General features: G+C 36.3%; 2 protein-coding genes across 2 annotated transcripts in view; one reads left to right on the plus strand and one right to left on the minus strand.

Moving 5' to 3' along the window:
* Window positions 1–21,981, plus strand: part of ctnna1 (catenin (cadherin-associated protein), alpha 1) — an 83,376-nt gene that overhangs the window by 25,357 nt on the left and 36,038 nt on the right. Inside the window, exons 7-9 of the mRNA XM_014006146.1 lie at window positions 1,712–1,915; window positions 20,405–20,485; window positions 20,765–20,917. Coding sequence (XP_013861600.1) covers window positions 1,712–1,915; window positions 20,405–20,485; window positions 20,765–20,917 — 438 coding nt within the window. The remainder of the gene's footprint in view (window positions 1–1,711; window positions 1,916–20,404; window positions 20,486–20,764; window positions 20,918–21,981) is intronic.
* On the minus strand, window positions 11,012–16,920 carry lrrtm2 (leucine rich repeat transmembrane neuronal 2). The gene is made up of 2 exons (XM_014006145.1): window positions 16,154–16,920; window positions 11,012–15,596 (listed from the first exon to the last, which is right to left on the minus strand). Exons 1-2 carry the CDS (start codon window positions 16,155–16,157, stop codon window positions 13,960–13,962), a joined length of 1,641 nt encoding a protein of 546 aa, XP_013861599.1. The 5' UTR covers window positions 16,158–16,920; the 3' UTR covers window positions 11,012–13,959.

Here is a 21,981-nt window from a genome sequence, read left to right on the forward strand (position 1 = left end):
CCCCCATGTTGTACATTTCATAAACTCGTGTAAACCTCGAAAGCAGCGTGCGGGTGACTGATAATTTTATAAAGCCAGAGGAAGATGCATGCAGGATAAATTGCGCTGTCTTGGAAAGAGGAGGTGGGAAGCGATTTTTACAGCTTCATCAGCTGCTGTTTGTTGTTTTCACAACCTCCTGTCCAGATCAGTCCGTAACTTTTTTCATGTATGTACATTTTGTAAACGTCGTGTGTGCTGTATCATTGTATTGGTTTAAAATGTTTTTCAAACAGTTTTATCGTTTCTCGCAAAAATATCCGAGCCAATTTATCATCCAGCAAAGTTTTATTGTGACGGGCCTAAGCATGGCAAGCTTCTCTTTAACATGTTAATCTTTAAGAAATGAAACATTTAGGTAGTCTTACTTTTCCTGCAGAATTAAAATAAACACAATTTCTTGAGTTACATTTGCATATTTATATTGTTGTTGGGCAAAAACCTGTCGTTTTATAAAGATGGCCACAAATTTCATTCACTCTGCTAAAAGGGTTGAGTTTAACTAAATCACCTGTTTTATTTAAATAGTTTTATGCAACTTATTTTTGCATAACAGGGCATTTCTTCCATAAGAATCAGTTGGTACTCTGTCTACTCACACACAAGTACATGTCCTAAGATTGAATTTWTTTTCCTGTTGCCTTAAGCAGCAGGTTTATCCTCAGCGTGTTGAGGGCTTAGCACACACTCACAAATCTGGTGTTAAATTCACTACAACAGTGACCTCCCAAAGTTTTGTAGTCTCTGCAAGCTGTGAATATATGAGAATACACTGAGTAAGCACAAACTTTAAAAAAAGCACAACGTTCTGAAACAATCAAGGGAATCTATTCTTTTAATTTTCACMTGACCTACTGTTTAAACGTATATAAAGTTTTTTTTAAATGTTGCAGTTAGCAAAATGAAAACTAAAAAGGAACCTGTACTAGGGTTGGGCATAATCGTATCGTCTGCAATTAATTGTCAGAAAAACAATCGATTACTTTTTGGCACTTGGTGATTAATATGATTAATGCCACCAGGCAGAGTCCGCTCGGTGCTCCACTCTGCTTCCAATTTGACGAACATTTTTTAAAAAAAAGTTCTGTGATTTATTTATCAACACAATTTAAAATTTGATGTATAGCCTGAAGTCTGTAATTTTGACACAATTTGGAACAGATTTTTATGAAGAGCAAGTCTTTCCCACTACATTAGTCATGTGACCAGGACATAAAGGTGTCCAGGGACTCCAGGGGATTAATCATCAAATTAATCGTTATCAACTAAATACCACAATTAATCRTGATTAAATWTTTTGCCAATTTTGCCCAACCCTAACCTGTATCCCATCCTAAAGCCTTYAGGTGTTCCCATCCAAGTCGATCTGAACTGGAATTAACTACCGGTAGTACCTGAAGCTACTGCAGTCCTTTTAACGCCAAGATGTATGCCATTTTAGTCCTTTGCCAGTGCATTCAAAAGCTATATTATTGAAATTATTGCAAAGGAAATGAAAATTATAGTTCTTACCAAAATAAAAGGTACTTTTTGTGTTTGTGACAGTTTGAATAACTCTTTAATTACAGGTTCACAAGATCATAATCTAGATAGATACTATGTGAGCAAAAGTSCTAATGTCCACTGCTACAACTCTACAGATTTTTTTGTGTTTCCTTTTTTTTAAATACAGAAACAAATCATTGTGGATCCCTTGGCATTCAGTGAGGAGCGCTTTCGTCCTTCTCTTGAGGAACGTCTTGAAAGCATCATCAGTGGAGCTGCCCTCATGGCCGACTCTTCATGCACACGCGATGACCGCAGGGAGCGCATTGTGGCTGAATGCAACTCTGTGCGCCAGGCCCTGCAGGACCTCCTGTCTGAGTATATGGGCAATGTAAGTGTTTTCTTCTTCTTCTTCATCACTAGAAAACTGACTAATCTTTACCAAGCTGCTACAGCTGGCATGTGAACGAGCCTCTTATCATTAACATATTGCATAATGATGCAAGTAGGTGCTTGTGATTTAATCCRTTTTCCTCACCTGAATGTTAGGAATAATTGGCAAAATCTCTTCTTGCCTTTTGTCTTTCATGTTTTTTACAGTCCTACATGGAACAAGTTTTCTAAATCTACCCAGACAGTATTTTCATCCTGTTTTTTTCCCCCCTTCTGTCTCTCTTGTCTCTTGACCCTGTCTTACAATCACTGACTGCACTTCTTCCAAACATTTGGAACAATAAAAGTTTGATTGCAATCTGGGGCATGTCCTTGAGCCTCCCAAATTGAAATCTTTTAAATAATAACACTTGTTGGATGGATGGATGGATGGATGGATGGATGGATGGATGGATGGATGGATGGATGGACGGACGGACTGTTGTGTAGTCTCAGATGTACTGTCTCCACCATTTGTCGGTATAATTAAAGTCAGTCTTAGAATTATAAAACTAGATTTAGATGTGGTACTAGTCGTTTTTAGAAAGTTTGTAAGCAAAAGTTGAGGACTAATGTTACCATCAGAAACCTCAAGTTCTTTAAAAAGAGTTTAACTGCATGTTTGCCATTTTGTCAACTATAAATTTGAAATTAAGTTATTAAAATGGTTACAATTTCATCACTGATGGAATTTAAACTTCCTTACATGTTAACCCATTTGATTAGATTTGATTACAGTAGTARGACTTTTAGTAATCGATGTGTGAACACAAGTCTTAAGCTTTAACAAAATCAGGTGTGGCTTCATGGAAATGATTTGTGAACAGTGAGAATAAACACACACTGAGCTGCATCTCTATTGAAGCCCCCCCAATGGATTTTGATGACCTAATATTGCTGTATGATAAGAAAATAGAGGAAAAAGGTAGAATAGAGCACAATAGAAATACTTTATTAATCCCCCGTATGGAAAATCAACATTGGAGCAGTCATTCCAAGTAATATAAGAACAAAATTCACCATGAAAGATATTTGAAAGAACAAATAACATCTAGAAAAAAATGTGAAAACAGTAAAACTTGACCTAATRTCAAGTTGAATAGATATGAAGAAGATAAAGAAGTTGAACAAGATTTATTTTACATTGTGATGCTGCACGCCAGAGTTTTATTGATTTGGAGTGTCTAATACTGTATGTTGAAGGAGCCATTAAACAGCCAGATGCTCACTGATATTGAGTGACTTCCTGTGCCTGAGCATCTCTGTTGTAGCAGTTTATAGCTGAAGGAGACATCTGTCCATGCATGGAGCGAGTGGAAAATGTTTGTTAGAAATGTCTTAAGTTTGACATCCTCATTTCCACAGCCACAGTCRTGAATTCATCTCCACCCCCATCACACTGCTGTCCTTATGAATGAGTTGATTTCGTTTACATCTGCAACCTTTAGCCCAATTCCACAGCCCCCATTAACTTAACAAGATAACACTGGCCTCTGGAAACTGATAGAACATCCTCAGCATTGTCCTGCAGATGCTGAAAGACCTCAGCCTCTTTAGAGAATCAAAACAGTTCTGTCTCTTTTAGACACCAACAAAGCTCCTGGTCCAGTTTGTTGGTCATAAACATCCCCCGGTATTTGTGCTCAACAATTTCCATAGGGACCYCCTGAAAGAAAATGGTTGTCACAAATGCCTTTATACTCCTCAAACCCACCACCAATTTCTTCCTCTTTTTCACATTGAGCTTTTGGTTTTGGTCACATCATGTGACATAGTTATTCATTGTTGCTTTGTACTCAGTGCTTCTCTCCACTGCTGATGGATTCTACTACTGCAGAATCAACAGTTTTATAAAGAAACTCAGTTCAGTATTTGAAGTSTKTGATGTACAARGTGAAGAGAACAAATGGGATGATCCCCTGTGAAGCTCCAGACTTAAAATCACTGTCCAAAACACAGACTTGGGGCTGCTTTGGTCATGATGTTCTCTGAACAGGGATGGGGCAGGAAGTCTTAGGCTTGTGCAGAACACATTGTGAAGTATTGCACAGAGCTGTACAAGTGTGTGTGTGTGGTTTTTTTAATTTTATTTTTTTTTATAAATTTGAAAACAAAATATCCTTGTTTTGGAGTTGGCCATTTACTTAATACAGAACAATAATTTACAACCTAACAAATGTTTTTGTTAGTGTGGACCTATCATTTACTTTCCTGTAAACACTTTTTGCACAGGTATTACAATCCGTCTTTTTCTTTCTGTCAACTCAAAGCTCATTTTGTTTGTTTTAAGGTTTCGTCCTTCTGAACAAAATCTTGTTTGCTTCAAGTACATTTAGTTTAGTCCAAAATGATTTCAAAACTTAGATTTAAGCAGCACATCTCTTAAGCATGGGGATTCAGAGTGAACATGGCCGTTATGAGATGAAGATAAAGGATCAGAAACATGTCTTATTGTATATAATGTGTATTTAATAATGTAATATGGCCTCTGAGCTATGAGGTGTGGAATGTAGTTTGCATATTGAGTCTTTGTACCCTGGCCTTCTGTCTTAAACTAACCCGACTAATGGAAAGCTTGACAGAATACTCAAACATCATATTTGTTTGATGATCTTACAAGTCTACTTGGTTTTATTTTACTACTTTTATGTGTCACATAAAATGTGCTGTCTGTTTATAGTGGCACCTTTTCCTTCTGTGCTGCTAGAATGAATGATTTAACAAATTACCATGTTTAAGMGTAGTTCTTATATCCCCACTCCTACATACTATGTGAGATATTGGTGGCGGTTATGCTAAGTTTGGGGCTTGTTCAAAATATTTTTTAATCTGATGTTTTTGTATTGTATTAAAGAAAACAGAAGAAAAGGTAAGGGATTTATATTCTAATTTAAAAGTGAATCATGCTGTAATAACATTTAGGGCTGAAACGATTCCTCCAGTAATTCGATTACAAAAAAATCTTTGAGGCAAATTATCTGCCTTGAAGCTTCGTAAAAATACATACTGTTACAATCGGCGCCCTTTCGTCTGCCTGGAATGTTATTTGTGTTGCACACAATGCTACAATGTTGGCGCTTTAGCTAACGATTGTTGACGTGTCACACGTGTATGCTTGCTATGCTCTATATTTAACTTTAGAAGAAGACAAAGTGTTAAAACGAAGCGCTCAGAAAACRACAAACTRTAAAAAGCATGGGAACATTTAAAACTAAACAGAAAAGATGACRATGCGCAATGMTYTGCACATCCCCAATGTTTCTGCACCRGAACAAAAACAGCTGCTGCATGTACCAAACGCATCCGGAGTTAACAACAGRTATTTGTTTMCGTTCCCTTTGCAAAATTTGCAAAATCTATGATAATCTGTCATGTTAYAGATGTACAAAGAGGAGGTATATTTAAACTAACGTTWTTTGTGCTGACTAATCATGGTGACCTGGCAGGGTTTTATTAAACAGTGTGTAAGTTGTATGATTAAAAACRAGACTTACTGTAAGTTTGTCAGATAAAAATAAAAGCACAGCAACAGATTGACGGCTTGAGATGAAACACATTTATTTGTTTATGCTTTTATCTTAATTTAAACAACATACTTGAGAGAATATTTCAAGTTTAAAAGTATTTATAGAAGATAGTTGGATTTTTAAAACTTTTCTGCTGCTTTTTATGATTTTAGCCTTCATTAGTACTGTCATATTTGTTTGTAACTAAGCAGTCAAGACTAAATCTTTTATTGCCTAAATGGGAACCCTGCACCAACCTTATAACAGTCTTAAAAATATGAATTTTTTTGTTACAATTAACAAGTGAACTCCACAAAACTCAATTGCAACACCCAAATGTTTATATTACCCATTTTACTCATTAAATTTCCAACAAAAAAAATACATTCAGTTTTCCAATCCATAACAATAAATTTACAGCATTTAGATTTTTCTGTGATGGTTAAAAATGATTCAATGACAGAACGTTTTTAATTAATGCCTCCTCAAACCACACACATAAATACAAGCAACTGGGGCTTAAAATGCATGAATTAATACAACTGGAATTATAATTTTACTGTGATTGCAGCAGAGTCATCAGCAAGTGCAGATTACCCCTTCACAATAGTAAATAATATTTCACATAAAAAGAGCTTAATTACTGCAGATTATAATTTTTTTATATCCGATTACTCGATCAATCGTCAGAATAATTGATAGATTAATCGATTACTAAAATAATCATTAACTGCAGCCCTAATACCATCTTCGTTCAAAATGTCCAGGAACATTAAGGAGGCTGTGTAAAGTTTACAACTGAAACCAGACGGCAGAGAAAAAAACTTTGAACCACTTTAAATGCTTTTAATTATATCTTAAAGTGAAATTGAAACCATTAAAAATCTGCAGTCAGAGCTTTACACAAGCTGAAATCAGTTTAGTAACCTTTGTTTTATCTCTACAGATATTACCAAAAGTCATTGTTCTTTTGACATTGAACTTGACATGTAGTCGCRCTCTTCACTGAAATGTGCAAATATGTCACATCTTCCATTATCCTTCAGTGTGACTGTCCTCTGCTGATTTAGTGACTTTGGTGAGCTATAATAATTTTATTCACACGAGGAAAATATGTGCTGTGTGTCGATTATCAGTGACTGTAACARTAAATCTAACAGCTACAGTGGGTTGGAAATGGCTTTGGTAATGTGAGCCTAATTAGCCATGTGCAAATGACGTTACTTTGACGGCCGACGCTCGCAGATTGGAGTTAAAGCGCACAGAGCAACCCCTTATAGTAGCAGTAGTAGAGCTTGAATTGAAACCTTCTTCTTGAAGACATCCTCTTATTGGATGACTAAAAATAAACATGCTAATGTAAGATTCACTTTTTTTCGTTCTTGGATTAGAAATGATTCACCGTTAATGATGAACATTCTACAAGATAGTGGCTTGTCTATGCAGCCAGTGAAGTGGAAAGGTTGATTTGGGGGCGTAATGTTTCTCCAGCTCTGCCACATGCTATAACCTCAGTTATTCTATACCATCACGACAGTTTGGGCATGGCATGTGTTAAGTGTAACCATTTCTGCCACTTTTTATTAATAATGCATCCTTTGTTACAAACATCTGCCAAAGCTATGGCTATGTCTCATGTAGCAAATGGAGATCAGATGCTTTAGCGTGCAGCTACTCACATTAAATTCTTATCACATGATCATTTTCATGTCTGTTTCAGACATACACGACTTTGGTTGGATTTTAATTCCTACTTCTTTTCACTTTCTTTCGGAGCTCGAAGTAAATTTCACCACTTGAAATTCCTTAACATATATTGTACACTTTGAACTTCTGGCTGAATCATATTTCCCATTTGCTCTTTTTGCAGACATCATCTTGCTGTTGGTCCCTTTTTCTTGTGACAGCTCACTCTTTCCCTGAGTCTTACTGTTTTTTTTTAATTTATCTTTTGCCTTGGGCACTGTGAGTGAAAGACTTTTACTTCTATCCATTTATCTTTGAGCCTGCACAGTTGCATCGCATTAAAATCACATTTTTGTTTGGGAGATTCAGGTCTACAGTCTGCAACAACCTAATAACACTTTCTGACCTTTTATGGAGATGGAGTGGATTCATTTTATAAGCAGCACCTCAAATGCATCTAATCTACATACACCCACTTCTTGAGTCTTTGTTTAATCTTTAACAATATGTAGAACACTATAGTAATAAGAACATTTGTGTTTTAGTGAGCAACAGTCATGATCTAATTTTGACTGTTGTAAAAGCACACAGCTGTTTTTTTTGCAGGTTAATTTGTTTAAAAAATTTTACTTAGACCCTCAAAGAACACCATCATTCAGAATTTCTGGGAAGAGATAAGCAACTGATTATTTTTCTTAACTTTGTTAAAAGAAGAAAAAGCCAATACCAGAAATTTTCTAAAAGCTCATTTCCCCCCTGTCAAATTAAACTTTAATTTAGTATTTCTAAAATCACATTAAACATTGGTTTATTAAAAAAAAATTTAATGTGGTGCTTTTAAGTTTTGTTATAGTTTTCAGTAAGGAGCAGCAGTGCTATTTGTAGACTTGGGAGCGTACTGTAATCTAACAGAAAACATATCAAGAAAAAAAAAATACACAAAGAAGAGGAAATTCTACTATGCATTCAACAGAATTTATATTACCACAGCTTTATTTTTTCAAACTGTTCCTATGGACATGAGGCAATCTTTCAAAGAAGCAGGAAGTACTGCTATTGTCAGAGCAGTTCAATTTATCTATTTGTAATCCTATCTGATTCCATAATTAAAAGAAATTACACACCACACAGTGTAACAAGGAAAAGATTTAGTGTCCTGAAGGCTTTACGTATATTTACAGCCTCTATAAAACACTGGTCTGTCAGTAAGCGCTCGTCAGACAACATTTCTCAGACCTGCCCCTTGATCTTTGGCTGGTGAGTTCTGATTGGCCATGTTGGCAGGTAGATGAGATGAACTTCTCAGCAGTACAGAAGAAGAATCACACTGGGACACTTTGATTTAACAACTGAACTCTTAACTAGCTTGCTTGAGGACAGGGGAAATTAGTTCTGAGTGACAAATTATATTTATGGTGGCGTATGACAAATTTGTTGGCAAAGATGTGCCTTTCTATGCCTATTGTTGAAGCTTAAACCTTAAATTGTCAGCTGAACCAGTATTTATCAGCATCTGTTGGAGAACACTGGAGACTGAGAAGACTAGGTTGTCACATATTGCTCCAACATTTTTATCTTGTTTGGCCCCAGATTGTCATGCCATTTGATGACATGGCAATTACGTAGGATAAGCTTTAATGAAATGTATTGCTCAYTATGAACAGCTAACCTTTTTATCTCAAGACTATCATGCATATATACAGTTTCACACCCACGCTAGCACCTGCTTGCTGGCTGTATTTTCCAGTTCAACTGCTTCACCTGGAAATGACGTGTCTTGAAGCAGGAGTAGAATCATTGCACTCAAAAGAACCGCAGCCGACCAGGAAAACATTTAGACACATGCCACAACAAAGACACAGTAAAAAACCTTTAGGCTGTCATAAACACCCTCCTAATTTTGTAATCAGGTGTTTTGTTGAAGATGTGTACATACACTTTGTTTTATCATCCAGTTCTTGTAAACAGAAACCATGATTTAAGCAAGCTTAGTGTTTCTGCTGTTTTTATAAAGCTTGAACAGTTAGGATATGAACTGCTGTAATCACAGCAACATAACCTGTCCTTTTATTTTATAAACAAACATGTCCTAATGTAAATGAAGTGGCACAAATCTGAAAGTTTTTCTTTAATTATATATATATATTCTCTTTTTATTCTACTGAATTAAAATAATTGTGAGCCTACAGGAGTGGCATTTGATTTGTTCATAGAAAAAAAAAATGTATCAGTCAAGGTAGCCGTTGCATGTGTTATCCATCTTTACAAATACTTTATTCGGGATGGTTTTGAACAAAATATATTTAGTAAGGATTGTAAGTTGCTGCAATTTAGGAGGTCTTAAATGTGTGATGATTACTGTAGTCATTTTAACTCATCCTTTCTACACACCTCATATTGTTGTTAGATTTACTGCTTTTATCCCTTGTTCTGTCACGTGGAGCCTTCCCTCCCAAATTCTCTGCAAAACTGAAACAGTGAAAAAGTGATTTTGAGTCATTGTACAAATATACATTGATCTTTCTATTATAAAAGTTATGTTGATGACAGTGAAAATATAATGTAGGGCTGCTTTGAATAAAAATCTTGTTCTTATGAAGGGCTGAGATCCTTTTAAACTGCGTCCACCTAAAAATTTGTGGGGAGCATTACCACTTTAGACCAGTAGGGGGCTTTATTGTCAGTATTCCTGACAGGATAGAGAAGATTCTAAGCAGTGTTGTGATTGTCCTAAAAAAATAACAGCTTGTAATATCTAGCCAGGCATGAGAAAACTGTCTTCAATGTTGTGGTTTCAAAGAAAAATTATTTTTGCCAAGAATTTGGTAGGCAGAAATATTGTTTCCTCAATAGTTTTTGTCAGAAGTACAAAAAAGTATTTTAAGTGTGCAAATGTGTTTTTCCCCTTACCAAAATTTGAAAGTTCCGCAGGAAAATAAAAAGAGCAAAATATCTGTCTCTGGGTTTTGGTTTCCATAAAAGAGAAAGAAATCATTCAAGGAAAAAATGTTCAGTTTGGCAATGACTCTCCAAATAACATGTATTTTTTCCCCAAGATGCATTTATGTAAAGCCCTAAATATTTGCATATGACTTTAAATTTAACAAGCATTTTGTTTACAAAAACAATGACTACAGTAAATAAAGCAACAGTTGGAACATTTAAAACATCAAAATATAATTTTATCGTCCATTTTAAAAGCTGAATGTGTAGTGAATTGTTTGGTTTCTTATGTTCTGAGATTTTTCATTTGTGGTTGTTGCTGAACAACACACAATACTTATTTTAAATTGATTTTAAACCATTCTCTTTTTAATAGACTTAAAGTAAATAAAATCCTCTAAAAATATTAATTTGAAGACCTTTGACAATTCCAATCATATCCAATGCATAAGTCAGTTTTACTTCAGTCACTTTAGTAATCCTTCAGTTTAATCTGTTTTCAAAAATATCATTTTAGAAATTATCTGCTGCCTCCATCTAGTTAAAACCATTTTGAAAGTAGAAAACCTTTTTATAAAGTAGTTTGTGCTTGTAATGTTGTGATGTTTTAACTAAATTATATACTAGTTAATTAGAATGATAGTGATTGTTAAACTCTAAATTGAGTGGTAATAGTCTTAAAAGATGTCTTTTGTTTAAACAACATTGTATAAATTAAAAATCGTTCTAGTTCTGTTTTGAAGAAAGAATGGACTTCTAGCTTTTTCAATGCTGTATTATTTTTAACAAAAAGTTGCACAATTCACCCATTTTTTTATCTTCATGATAAACTTCACAAATTTATTTTAAATTTGTTTTTGCAGTTATATTTAAATGTACACACACTGACTCAAAATGAAATAAAAGACCAAACCAATATGTCAGCTTACATCTGTTTGCAAACACTTTGCAAACATTTTGAACCATTTTATTTAAAAAATATATGTTTTGAGGGGACAGTGTTATTTTTTTTTTTAGTTTGGCACATCTTATCCACTATACAGATATGAAATTGTACATTTTACAATACAAAAGGAAAATGGGAAGAGAAAAGCATTCATTTTTGCACAAAGAGTTTGAAAATGAGAGTAGGGATTGTTCTTTTTTTTATTTTTATTTTTTCCATAGCTTTTTTTTATTTTTTATTTTTTTAAGCAGGGTGAGATTATGGGGCTAGAAGATGACAAGAGGAAACAAAATTGTTTACAAAGAGCCAAAGTGCAAAGGGATGCATAATTCTACAAATTTTGTGGATTTTCAGTCACTTGGCACAACTGTAGTCTTAAACAGTGAAATGTCAAATGATTTACTGAACTCTCTTGGTGCTCCATGTACTTTGTACATCCTCAGTCTTTAGCATAAAGTATGTCTCACTAACGCTCCCAAAATGAAATTAGAAAATACTCAACTCAATGACTGATACTTTTTCCTTTTTTTTGGATCATGCAAGATAGATTAGAAGGGCAGTAGTAAAAGCAGTGTGAAGCTGGAAAAAATTTAAATTGGTAAAGTAAAAATAGTTTGGCCTTGAAAATGTCAGTATGGAATGGTTTTTAATGAAATCTGAACATGAGATGTAACAATTTTTGGTATACATATGCACTTGTTTTGTAGGCATCGTATGAGCATCTGCTGATACACTGACACATAGCATTCATGTTAAAGTTTGAAGCAAGATTTTGCCAAACTTAAAAACAATGAAATAAAAAAACAAAAACCAAAAAAATCAGAGCACAAATGGTACTTGCTGACGTCACCCACAGGATCTCATCCATTCAAATACATCCTATTTTCTTAAAATGACAAACTTCTCACTTTTGTGTTATGTCGAGCTATGAGAACCATCTTGTAATCCTAAGTGCTGACTTTGGTGTGCAACCAAAAGCAAGAAAATAATATTGAAATTGTTATGAGATTTTTCCTTTTCCCATTAAAAAAAAAAGTTTAAAATTTCTTTAGTGAGTAAACATTCGGATATATCTCATTAGCTAACAAATTGTGGAATCATTGCTTTTGTATCATCAGGATTCATTTAAAGCCCAATCAACTGTCGTCTATTCATTTTTATACTTCAGTATTTGGCCAGATATTTAAAAAAAATAAACTTAAGTTTATTCATTCTTATTGTGCTCCATCAATCCCCCTGAATCCCCCTTCCTCTTACCCTGCCCCCCACTACCAAATTGAACACAGAGTGGGAAGCTGCAGCAGCAGCTTCAGACTGATGCTAATGCACATCCACTCCTTCTGCATACAAATGTGTCCTGACTGACGCGCGCTGTTTGCTTATCACTAGATTTCCATTTGCTTTCAGGGTATTGACCACAGTTTAGCCTGACTCTTGTTAGGCAAAAGACGAAAACTGATATATATTTATAAATTATTCACTTTAAATCAATATTTCAGATATAGAATAACAATTTTTTTCCAAAATGCCTAAAATCAAAATAAGTGGGGTTTTTGGTAAGGTATGAATGATGACTATACAACTATTTTTGCCTGGTGAAAGAGCTAAATTTTGCTGGATCACTGGTCTGGGTGACAGAATATCAGATTATTTTTGCCTTGCCTTAATTGGTTCAATCTTGAACCTGTCAGTCTTGATTAGTGTGTAAGTGGTAAAGACTCTGAGCTTCTGGGACAGGTTTTTTTTTTTCAGCATAAACTGTTCTGACATTTGCACTGTTCATTACCCTTTTACTTGCTACTTGCATATAACACAAGTTTGTCTATAATTGATTATGGTATAGCAAATCAGCAAATTATGCTTAATTGGGTTTAGCTCAAATATATAATGGTCACAGTTTATATGGCCTTTAGAAAATGACTAATCCATATACAGATAATGGAACATTAAAGGTTGTATAAATTGTTGGGTGTCAGATGTGAGCATGACATCCATAAGTTTTTACCAGTGTAGACTGGAGATTAACCCGAGCTGAGCACAGCTTTGTGTGTCCCACAAGTTGAGGTTTATTTGTGGTGGTCGTCCCATGAAGGCAAGAGCTGAGCTAAATGTTCAATACCATTTTATATAAGCTACAAATCAACACGCTGTTTTTCAGTTAATGCTGATTAAATGAATAAATTTACTTACTCACTAATACACACTTTCAGCTACATTTCCACACAACCAAAATGTAAAAAATAAAAATCCAGATGTTTTTAAAAAACAAAGCTTTTTATCTGGTGCAAATGTAGTGATTTGTTTAATTTCAACCTAAAGTGGTGGAAWTATGTTTTTCAAAGTGGAATGATCATTTTCCATGAAATGATTCATCAAAAGAAATGATCTTTAGTTTTACTTTAGTCTTGTTACCCATCGTCTTATCCTTTAAAAACAATGAAACAATAAAGCAACACTGTTAATTCATTGTTTTACCTTTGAGTGACTGATGTACAATGCCTCAGGTGCAGTTAAAAATACAATTTCAAATAATTACTTTTTGGATGAAATGACATATTACATCCCCCTCAGATGTATTCTGTTAGCAGAGGGCCATCAGACCCAGTAGTTTAAATGTGCTGCAGAATATAGACAATGTAGAGACAAATCTCACAGTTTACAATTTTCTTATTTAAAATGATTGCCCCTGGCTGATATGAACAACCTTGCTTTCATATAAAAATAAATTTGTGACTATCTCTACATCATTCCTTTACTGTCCAACCCGTCTTTGTAGCATTCTGCATTTGTCACATTTTCTCATTTCTCACTTGTAGAAATTAGGGTTCTTACATAAACTGAAAACAAATCAAAAAAGCAAACCCTGTATCTTCTGAAATGGTCAAATGACAAACCTTTTATGGTCTAGGAATAAATAAGAGTTCATACTTCACACTCTTTGTAAGGCAGTTGCTGACACTTGCACTGCCCATAGCCATTGATGATCACAAGTGCCCCTTCTTCATGGCTGGGCTCATACTCATTATAGGGTACCTGTGTGGCTAGGTCTGCCATTGGCTGTCGCTGCTGGGTCCTCATCTGTCTGCGGTTCTGAATAGCTGAACAGTGACGTATCCGCCGCAGGGTGGGAGGGCAGCACTTCCGTGAGATGTACACAACAAAAATTATGAAAAAGAATGAAAACAGGAGGGCCATAGTTCCAATGATAACCCTATGAGTCATGACAGTGTTGTCCATAGCTGATAAGTCCTCCGTCACAGCTGCCTCTTCCTGCAAAGCAGTAGTTTCTTGAGCAGTGTGTGGTGTTTGTGTTGTGGTTGTGGTGGTAGTGACTGTGGTAAAGCTCCCCAAATCCTCTGTATAGTCCTGCGTGGGGGTTGACTGCATAATTCCAAACAAGGAGCTCGTCATCTCTGCAGCCGTTGTTGTGTCTGTCGTCGTACTAATGGTCTGAATTACTGGCGCTGAAAAATTCTGGCAAAGCTGGAATCCATAAACGGCATCAAGTATCTCCTCACCTTGAGCGTATTCAGGATTGTGGCAGAGAATTGAGTGTTCCCACCTTCCCTTAAAGGTGCTCAGCCATGTGGCCAGAGAGCAGATCCTTTTGGTACATTCCCAAAAGTTACTGGACAGCCCAATTGTACTCAAAGACCGCCACATGTTCAAAACTTGGGGCTCCAGGCTGCTTAGTTTGTTGTTATCCAGTAGCAATATTTTTAAATTTGGCAGCGTTTGAAACACGTCAGGTGTCAGGACACGTATTTCATTTCCTGTCAGGTCCAGCTTCTCTAAAGTAGTCCAGGTCCATTCCATTCCACATGTTACGTTGCTGATCTTATTCCATTGCAGGTACAGAAACTGGAGGGCAACAAGGCGAGGGAAATGGGCCAAGTTAATCTTGGTCAGCTGATTGTGCTCCAAGTGGAGCTCTTTAAGTTTAATGAGCCCGGCAAATCCATTTCGGGCCAGACTCCGCAGACGGTTGCTGCTCAGGCCCAGATATTCCAGGCTGCGGCAGTCCCAGAATGCCCGAACGGGTGTAGTGCGAAGTAAATTGGAGCGAAGATGAAGTATCTGGAGCTTTCTCAGGCCATGAAAGAGTTCTGGTTCCAGTGAAGTCATCTGATTAAAGGAGAGGTCCAGTATCTGAAGGTTAATGAGGTGGATGAAGGTTGTGTTGGGCAACTTGGTGATACGATTTGAGCTCAGATTGAGGTCCTTCAGTTTATAGAGGCCTTGAAAGGCATCCTCTTGGACTGTGGTGATCTGGTTGTGGTCTAGATGCAGCCAAGTGAGCTGACTGAAACCATAGAATTGATCAGGGGAGAGCTCGGTGATGCTATTGTGGCGTAGTGACAACCCCAGGGCGCCCTTGTCCACACCATCTGGCGGTGCCTTAAGCCCCTGGGTGTCGCAGTAGAACTGCAGGTCCTCACAGCGGCATTTTTGAGGGCAGGTTGTGCATGATGCAGGAGACAGCACGCACGCTAGGAGCATACTGATCACACTCACAGCCACTGGTGCAGGTCCCACCAATGGCCACCTTGAATGGAAACCTGGGTCGGTTCAAAGACAAGAAAATGAATTTTGGGGCGGGAAAACTAATCTGTGCAGAGTAATTATTACTAATTCATGGTGGCAATTGTGCCGTAAGTCTTTCATTTTTTTATTTTTTATTTTTTTACCTATAGCAAGCAGATCAGTTTATAAGTGCAACTTTTCACAGTGTATGTAACCATGTTATCTTTGATCAAAGGTTAAATAAATGTTAAATATAATCAAATGATTTATACTCTGAAGTTGGTTTTTTATTACTAATCATCAGTCTTATTCAATTTTTCCCTCTGTCAGTAGATGTTTTAATATTAAATGCTAAAATATGCTTTAAAGCCCATAATTTAAAAAAAGCTGTTTTTGTCACTTTGAACGTCCTTCGTGAAAACAAATAGAATTTTTAATGCACATCTTCTCAACTTGTGTCAGAGTAGAAGGGAAAATGAAGGACTATTGCAGTAAATAGACAAGGCAGAAGAGCTTTTAGTCCTTAGCCTCACTCACTCTTACTTATATTCCCTATTCATGTCCAGAGCTGCCATAAAAAGGGCTAACTTACCCATTCTTTTGTGCACATCGGAGGCTGCATTCAACTGTCCTTTTCCAAAGACTCTTGGAGCAGCCAGATGGAAAGAAAATCCAAAGGGGAAAAGCCCTTTTGAGTAAATACAAAAGGAATCAGCCTCTTTGGAGATAAAGCAATTTTGAACCCACCCAGTTGAAATAAAATGTAAAATTCCATGTCCGAAGATGACGTATATTCCTTTTTTTGTCCGAGTCCTTAACAATCCAGGCTCGAAGATGTCAACCTTTTTCCTTGAATAAATCCTTAAAATAAATATTTATAAATATTTTCTTAAGTTGATCAGTTTGGTCCAGAGCGACTCCAGTCAACAGCTTCCTCTTCTTTTTCTGCTCCTTTTTTTTCTTTAACCTTTCGTTTCACCTCCAACGCAGTGCCGATTAACTGAAAATCAAGCGTTTGTCTCTCATGGCTGTTGGTCGTCCAACCTTAACTTGTTGATGGCAGCCAGAGATCGTGCCTTTGACGCGGGCTCAGTCTCAGCATTGCCTCTGCAGAGCTGCGCGCGGAACCCTCATCTGGTCGCTGAGATGCGGGGAGAGGAAAAAAAAGCAAAGCAGGGAGTCGGGATGTTATTCTGTGCTTTTTGTTGCAGCCACTCACTGCTGCAGAGTGGTGGCAGCCTGGCGTCGATCATCACCACTGTTTCTCTCTCTCTCTCTCACCCCCTCTCCTTTTCTCTCCCACACACACAAACTGCCTCCCGCTCACTCGCTTGCTCTCTGCCTCATACACAGTTCTTGTGCACCTTAGTCTTCCTCCTCCATCTCCCTCTTGCTTCCCCTTTTCCCTCCCACTGGCTCGTCACCGTCAGAATATTGATAACTCGAACGTGTTGCCGCAGCTTGCTGTTGAAATTAACCACAGCTGTAAATCTCAACCTTTTCTTGTTTTCCATACACTTTGTATGTTAGAAACAAAATGACAAAAAAAGAGGCAAAATATATGGTAAGTTTGAGCTAGAAACAGGAAGATGGGGAAGAYCTACTGCATTGTCTTATTCATACAATACAATGACTAATATTTACATTTTCACTATCCTTAAATGCAGTACTTTTTTTCCCTTTTTTTCGTGGGCAGCTGTTCATTGGGGTAAACTAATGATGTTTCAAAGGAAGCTGTGAAAAACCTTCTTTGCTTCATGTAGGTTTATTAATTAGTAACAAAACTATCATCAAAAATAGGTTGAAAATCTTGTGAACCATTTACAATTATTAAAAAGAAGCCTAAAAATGGATTACAAGTAAAATTGGAGTATTCTTTTTTTAATGCTTTTATTTTGTCTCAAGTTTTTAGCTTTTTTTTGTTGTTGTTACTGCAGCAGCTCCTACTTATAAAACCCATCTGGCTGTGACTTTGTGGGTCACTTGATTTGCATGCCTCTGTTATTCTCTACATATTTTCTTGTAGCCTGCATTTCCCACTTGGATTCCCTCGCAGTATGTGAGAGGTGAATACATGAGAAAATGAAGGGAAAAAAAGTTAAACCTGTAGGGAATTTTCACCTCCATTTTTGTGTTGGCATGTTTTCTTTTTTTAATTTAGGGTGTTTAGAAAGAAGATGTAAAGTGAATACCCTCCCCAATTAATTATGGATAGTAAATTAATTTAACTTGATGGATCATTTTAAAAAAACAATACTGTTCTTTGATCATTTCACACATTTTTTTTATTCCCACAATTTTTCAACAATTGTCCTTTGGTGTAATGGTTTTGTTGAAGTGAATATTACTAAATCTGGACTAAAGAAGATGGATGGAGAGACTCACCTGAGTATCATAAAAGATGTGGCAGAGAAACTGCCTCTATAATGAGCACCTGAAGAAGTGCTTTGAACCCTCTGGTGTGGAAATGAAATATAGGCTAGGCATGGATGAAATAGGATTGAACGAGTCTGGGCAAAGAGAGCTAAACCTCTCGCAGCTCTGCATCCAGAGAACACAAAATCACAGGGGATTTGTGCTCTTGGCGCTCTCTGGCCCCTAACTATGTGCACAACCCACCCGCCCCCACCCCATTGGGCAAAGGGCAGTGGGGGATGGGGTAGGTCAGTGCCACCACTATCCATGATGTTGCAKTTCCATTAAATATCTTGTGTTTTGTCCTCTACAGCCCATGTTCACTGTAATCTGATTTTGCCCCTAAATCCTCAAATTTTCAGATTGGGTGTGTATCTCCCCCCACAGGTCTTTTCCCATCCACCTCTTTCTGTTTTCTTGGAAGTTTTACAATTTCAGGTTAGGCTTGAGCAGTTGGTAGACTGTGACTGAGCATTTCTTTTTCTCTCAGTAGGGTGCAATGGTTAGAGCCACGACAACTGTGCCTTGCTTCATGGTGTGACGACTACCTATAGTGTTAAATGTTACTGTACATAATTTACACAGTTAACCAGCTGTACTTAATTGTGTTTCATTCAGCACATGTTCACTTCGAAGTGATTTACGCATGTGGGGCAGAGATTCAACTATTTTCTGTGTTTCTTTCCACCGGGGCTCAGTTGTAGTCACAGCTGCTTTTTTATGTATGATCAAGCAATCGACCATCTCCATAGCACTGTGARTACATTGAAATAGATTTTTTTTCTTCTATTCGTAGTTGTGCTTTTCCATTTACAGGTTGCCTGAAATGGTGACCATGCTGCTGTTTCCATTTCAGACATTGAGATCTGTGAAAATACTTCCATCAATCTCTAATGTTTCATGGAGAGAGCACATCATTTTGAACATTCTGCCATGATTGTCAGCCAGTCTGCCTTCCTGAAACATGTTCAACGTGCTTCTGCTTGACAACAGTGTTCCAAAGTCACCTCTGTCGCTGCCCTTTTCTGTCATTCTTTTTCAGTCATGCACATCTTTTTATTAATTGGATGTAAGGTTGCCCGAAAGGGGCACAATGACACGATTCTGTAACTGTGTGATGGCAGTCTTAGTATTTTAGAGCAAGTAACATTCACATGTCACTTTGAACAACTTTCTATCCAGAACATATCGTGACATTGCACTGCATCAATCACAATCTGATACTTGTATTAAATGAATGACAGCCGTTGTCACCAGGTGAGGTGAAAAAAAAACATGTTTATTTTTTTAATACTTTTGAGCTGGTGGCAGGAGTAGCTACATAATGATTTCCCATACACAAAGCATGTATTCCTGTCACCTTGTGGGGGAAAAACAAAAACAAAAAAACTCGCTGCTCAAGTCTTGCTTGTCACCCCTTGCTGTTTGTTAGCCCCCTACTGTTTGTTTTTATGCTGTCGGGGAGCAGATTTTCTCTTTTTGTACATGATGATGATAATACTTGAAAGAACATTAACAAGATGTAAGAAAAATGCATTTCAGAGGAAAGATATTTGGCAATCAGTTAATACTTGATGCAAGACTTGATTAAAACACTCAGACAATGAATTTATTTTCCTCATGTTTTTATTTGAAAATAAATTATACATCTTAGCTCAACAGCACTGCATAAAAACTGCATTAGTTTTCCTTAAATGGTTAATTAAAATGTATTGCATGGTGGTCCGTTCAGTGTTTTGTAGTGGGAGCGTTTAGAAAACCTTTGTTGCACATGAATTATAGAGTAGTATTGATTAAATCAGTGTTTTAAAACTTAGCTCAGTGTCTTATTTCTTTATATGTTGAATGTATTAAGATTTTAATTAAAACTTTTAACCTTTGCATTGATCTCTACTTGTAGACGGTGTAGAATGCATTGATTTGCCTTTTCATTTTATTTGTGATTTTGACATATATTTTTTTTCTTTTTTTTTTAGATTTTTCTTTTTAGTGTATATTGTATATAGATTTGTTTTTGTTTTAATGAAATGAATAAAGAATTGAAACTGAAACTAAAATGACAATGAATACTTAAAACGTTTAAGCTTCTAAAACAAACCTCCCAGGAGCAGTAATTTTCTCTCGTTTTCTCTCACAAACACTTTTGTTCATGAATTTTGAAATCTTTTGTTTGCATTTGTTTGTGTAACGCTTCCCTCAAAATTATTCAACTACATCCTTGATGTTTACAAACCCACCAGCATTTTTAAGATGTTTATCAAAAATGTTACGTTTATGTTCTTTTTCAAGGGAAGGGTTGTTTTGTTCACTAGTCCTGTTAAATTTTAAATTTTTATTGAGAAGAATGTACTTTTTATTTTTTCAAATCTCTTGACAAATGTGAAGCATACATCCCTACACCACTCACTGTTTTCTCTTTTTGTTTCAGGCGGGAAGGAAAGACAGAAGTGATGCTCTGAACACAGCCATTGACAGGATGACGAAGAAGACTAGAGACCTTCGCAGACAGGTATATTTTTTGCAAGCTTTTTTGCCAATTTGCTTTTGTCTCACTTTAGACCTTGTTACACTCTGAAATTTTAATTCTAGGAAATAGCCACTAAAACAAATCATTAGTTCATGGTTTAACTCACTAGAAATCCTTTTGATGTCGTTWGTTTTTGTCTCATTTATACCTAAGATGTACTTAAGACATGGCATTAAGCTACATAAGAGATTGTACTAAATTCACAAGGGATTTGTCATTTTACTCTTGCAGTTTTCATGTTTTTAATTCTTTTTTTTCCAGCTGCGTAAAGCTGTGATGGACCATGTCTCAGACTCTTTTCTGGAGACCAATGTTCCTCTTCTGGTTCTGATTGAAGCTGCCAAGAATGGCAACGAGAAAGAAGTGAAGGAATATGCACAGGTGTTCCGTGAGCACGCCAACAAGTTGATTGAGGTAATTAAAAAAAAAACTATTTAGGCGAAAAAATATAAAACTGTCAAAAACAGAGGAAACTGATGTGCAGTGTCACTGGCTCTCTCAGATTATATGTATTTTTCCCATTGAGCAAGTCATTTTTGGTAAAGTGAAGCAATGATTTTATTAATTCATGCTTTGTTAATATTATCAGACACAAAAATGTTGCTTTAAGGGATTTAGCTTTATCATTGCCTTACTATATTTATATATGGTAATTGGAAGTTAATTATGCTATTATGGACCGTTGTCACAGCTGATACATGATAAACCTGATTGAAGTTGAAGTGCTTTTAGTGATCCTGAATACCAACTAATACTCCCATGATCAGCTCTCAAAAACAAGTAATCTTTGAACCAGAATATAATTACCATTGATGCCTTCACATGTGAAAAAGATTAAACTCAAAAGAATCAGCTATGTAAATATACCACTATATTTTTAAAGGTGCTTTTAGTACTAGTTGTGCTTTCATGTTTTTCCCTTGGATTTTTTTTTACCCATGTGTAAGCATTAGTTTATCTTCGACATATTTTTATTTTCTCATCCTTTTTTCATGAAAAGACATTTTTGTGTTACAGTTTTAGGCTTAGTGTCTTACAAGCAATGAAATAATTTGCTCAAATGAAAACAAAACCAACTTAAAAGTTTAAAAGACTTTTAGGAGTTACTCTTTCTAGTTCTCTAAGGCTTGTGTATCATTTTCTGACATTTAGAAGTGACTTCTCCCTTTTGGTTAAATGGCTGCAAGTGTCACTAGTTCAGCAAGTTCAATCAGGGCAGGGCAGCTGACTCATTCTCAAGGGGAAAGCGCTGATGCATTAGGGGCAGGGGGGCCACATTAGGGCGCTGACCCTTGAGCATCTCCTAAAGGCCCGAGTGTCAGATGTGGCATTAGAGCATGACATTGGTGGACTTGGTTAAAGCTCGTGTTCTGCTTCTGGAAACACAGACGGATTACACAAAGAATAGAACAGACTACAGCAGTTTATTATAAATTTTGTTAAGAACCAACTTAAAGATTTAAACTTTTGTATGTTTG

Source organism: Austrofundulus limnaeus, unplaced genomic scaffold, assembly GCF_001266775.1.
Source record: "Austrofundulus limnaeus strain Quisiro unplaced genomic scaffold, Austrofundulus_limnaeus-1.0 Scaffold34, whole genome shotgun sequence".
NCBI classification, from domain to species: Eukaryota; Metazoa; Chordata; class Actinopteri; order Cyprinodontiformes; family Rivulidae; genus Austrofundulus; species Austrofundulus limnaeus.